At 56.8% G+C, this 2,178-nt stretch overlaps 1 protein-coding gene across 1 annotated transcript; it reads right to left on the bottom strand.

Moving 5' to 3' along the window:
• Positions 1-304: 304 nt before the first annotated feature.
• On the bottom strand, positions 305-1,015 carry A1Q1_07523 (S1 CSL4 protein; the record flags this gene model as incomplete). Its single annotated transcript, XM_014326988.1, has 4 exons — positions 305-409; positions 458-565; positions 639-755; positions 869-1,015. The coding sequence occupies 4 exons, from the start codon at positions 1,013-1,015 to the stop codon at positions 305-307; spliced, it is 477 nt and encodes a 158-aa protein (XP_014182463.1).
• Positions 1,016-2,178: the final 1,163 nt, after the last annotated feature.

Here is a 2,178-nt window from a genome sequence, read left to right as displayed (position 1 = left end):
TGAACGCTTTCGGGGGGGATGAGTTGGAGGAGACGTGTCGTGGCAACCGGTGCGCGTAGATCGGCACAGTGGATGCAACCACGTGGCTTCTGTTTGATGTCGCAGCACTTAAGGTTTACGCAGTCGCATCCAGGTTTGGGCAGGCTACCCCCTAACACTAACGCAAGCTTGCGGGTTTCACATGCATCTAGACTTTGCGCTTGCGTGTGTCTTGATTAACTTTTGCAGAAAAGGAGTAATAGTGGTACATCTGTTGTTACAAGTGTGCTCGGTGGAGGTGTATTCTTGCTCGACGCCTTGGACCCTAGATATCCTCAGGCTTAGCGACCTTGCGTCTCTCGGTCTCGCCCGTCTGCGGGTTCTCCATCTCCTGGTAAGAGATCGGGAGAAGGGGGGCGCCTCGGGTCAGCTACCGAAAGCGCTTAAGCTCACCATCTTCAGAGGTAGCGTAAACTACGCCGAGCTCGTTGGCCGCTGTGGAGAGGTAGTAACTCCTCGCGTCTCCGAGCGAGAGCACTTTCGCCTTGACAATGTCACCGAGGCGGAAGCACTCGCCCATCTTGATCTTGTCGCGCTCCGTCAGTCTGTCGTTAGCTCTGCAAGAAAAGGACAGCTTACCGAACATCGGCGACACGGACGACGCCCGTCAGCTCCTCAGAGCTCTCGGGCACGGGGTGGTTGTTAACCACCTGGATAACAATGTGCGCCTGCTGCGGGGAGAGGCGAGAGACCTGGCCGATAACCTGGGCGTTAGTCTTGCACGGCATCGTAACGCACGATGGATCCGATCTCGGGCACGGCGGTGGTCTCCTCATTGCCGACGACGCTGACGACCTGGTGTTAGCAAAGGAGGGATGAAGAAACGCACGGCTCCGTCTCGGCGAGGTCTTCCGACAATGGAAGAAAGGATAGTCCCGTTGTACTCGTAGCAGCCTGCACCGGCCTTCGGTTGCGGCGGCGCGGTGAAGGAGGAAGGCAGCGGCTGGCCGGGAAGGAGGAGCGGGGCGGAGGCCATGGTGCGGAGAGAGCGAGGGAGCTGAAAGTGAGTTGATCGGAGTGTTAGGTGTGTCGATTCGCAGCTGTGCGCCAGCTGGTCGAGAAATGAGTTGAGAGTATTGGCCGCAAGGACAGGGAAAGGATGCTCAGTGTTGTACAGGCGAAGTGTGGTGATGGGTGGTCAACCTCCACCTGCAAATGTGCGGTGAGGAGTGGAGGGACGTCATGAGCTTCTACTTCCGTAAACGCCGGTGGTTGGCGGGGCATATTGATGGCGCTCAGGCCTCACTTCAGTATCTGCTGATCTGCACTGTCCTCGTTAGTGAGGCTGTGGTGTGCACGGGCAAGACGGAAGTCAGGTCAGGAGCGTGCATGAGCTGTGCTGTTGTACATTACAGTCTACAACAAACGTGGTGACCCAGTTCATCACCGGGTCGCTCGCTCATCAGACTGAGCGAACTAGAAGGCGTCTCCTTATCTCCTCACTGATCACTGTTCATTCAAGGAACCAAACAAACCGATCTCGTCCATCACTGTTTCACTTGCATGACCAAGGGCGGTGTTCGCTGCGCTCCAGCTAGCCCAGGTCAGCCATGGCGTCCAGAAGCCGTGGACGACATATCGCCAGTCACCATTGAACGACTCGAGACCGACACGGGACATGGCCTACGAACCCACTGCACTCCTCAGCTTTTCTTCACAGAAGACTCCTTCTCAGAATCCATCTGCGTAAAACTGTTTATCCTTTGGGGGCACCGTATTCACGTGCTGCGGGGTGACATCCAGTGGGATCGGCGCCACCTCCGCCTACGTCCAGGTCACTCAGCACCGGCTGCGTCCTCTGGGATTCCATCGTCGCCCAAATCAGGCAGAGTCATGGGACCTGCCATCATCCCTGCTTTCTGCAAAATCAGAGAAAGACGTGAACGAAAGACAGTGTGCAGATCAAGCAGATCAGATGAGAGGTGCAGTATGCGTATGCAGCAGTGCGGCAGTGAATTCAGCGATCGGACTTGGCCAAGTCCGATCTGGCCAACATTCCGCGTCGGGACCACGCGAATTTCCAAATCGGACCGGACTGGCCCCCCCACCCCTGCCGTTGCCCTGCCGGTGCGGGACACCGATAGTCAGTAAAGATTTCGAACTGGGTGGATCTGCACTAGATAGCGAGATTTCGAACGG

The sequence above is a fragment of the Trichosporon asahii genome (assembly GCF_000293215.1).
Source record: "Trichosporon asahii var. asahii CBS 2479 unplaced genomic scaffold scaffold00013, whole genome shotgun sequence".
Lineage (NCBI taxonomy): Eukaryota > Fungi > Basidiomycota > Tremellomycetes > Trichosporonales > Trichosporonaceae > Trichosporon > Trichosporon asahii.
This window is presented reverse-complemented; position numbering and strand designations above follow the sequence as displayed.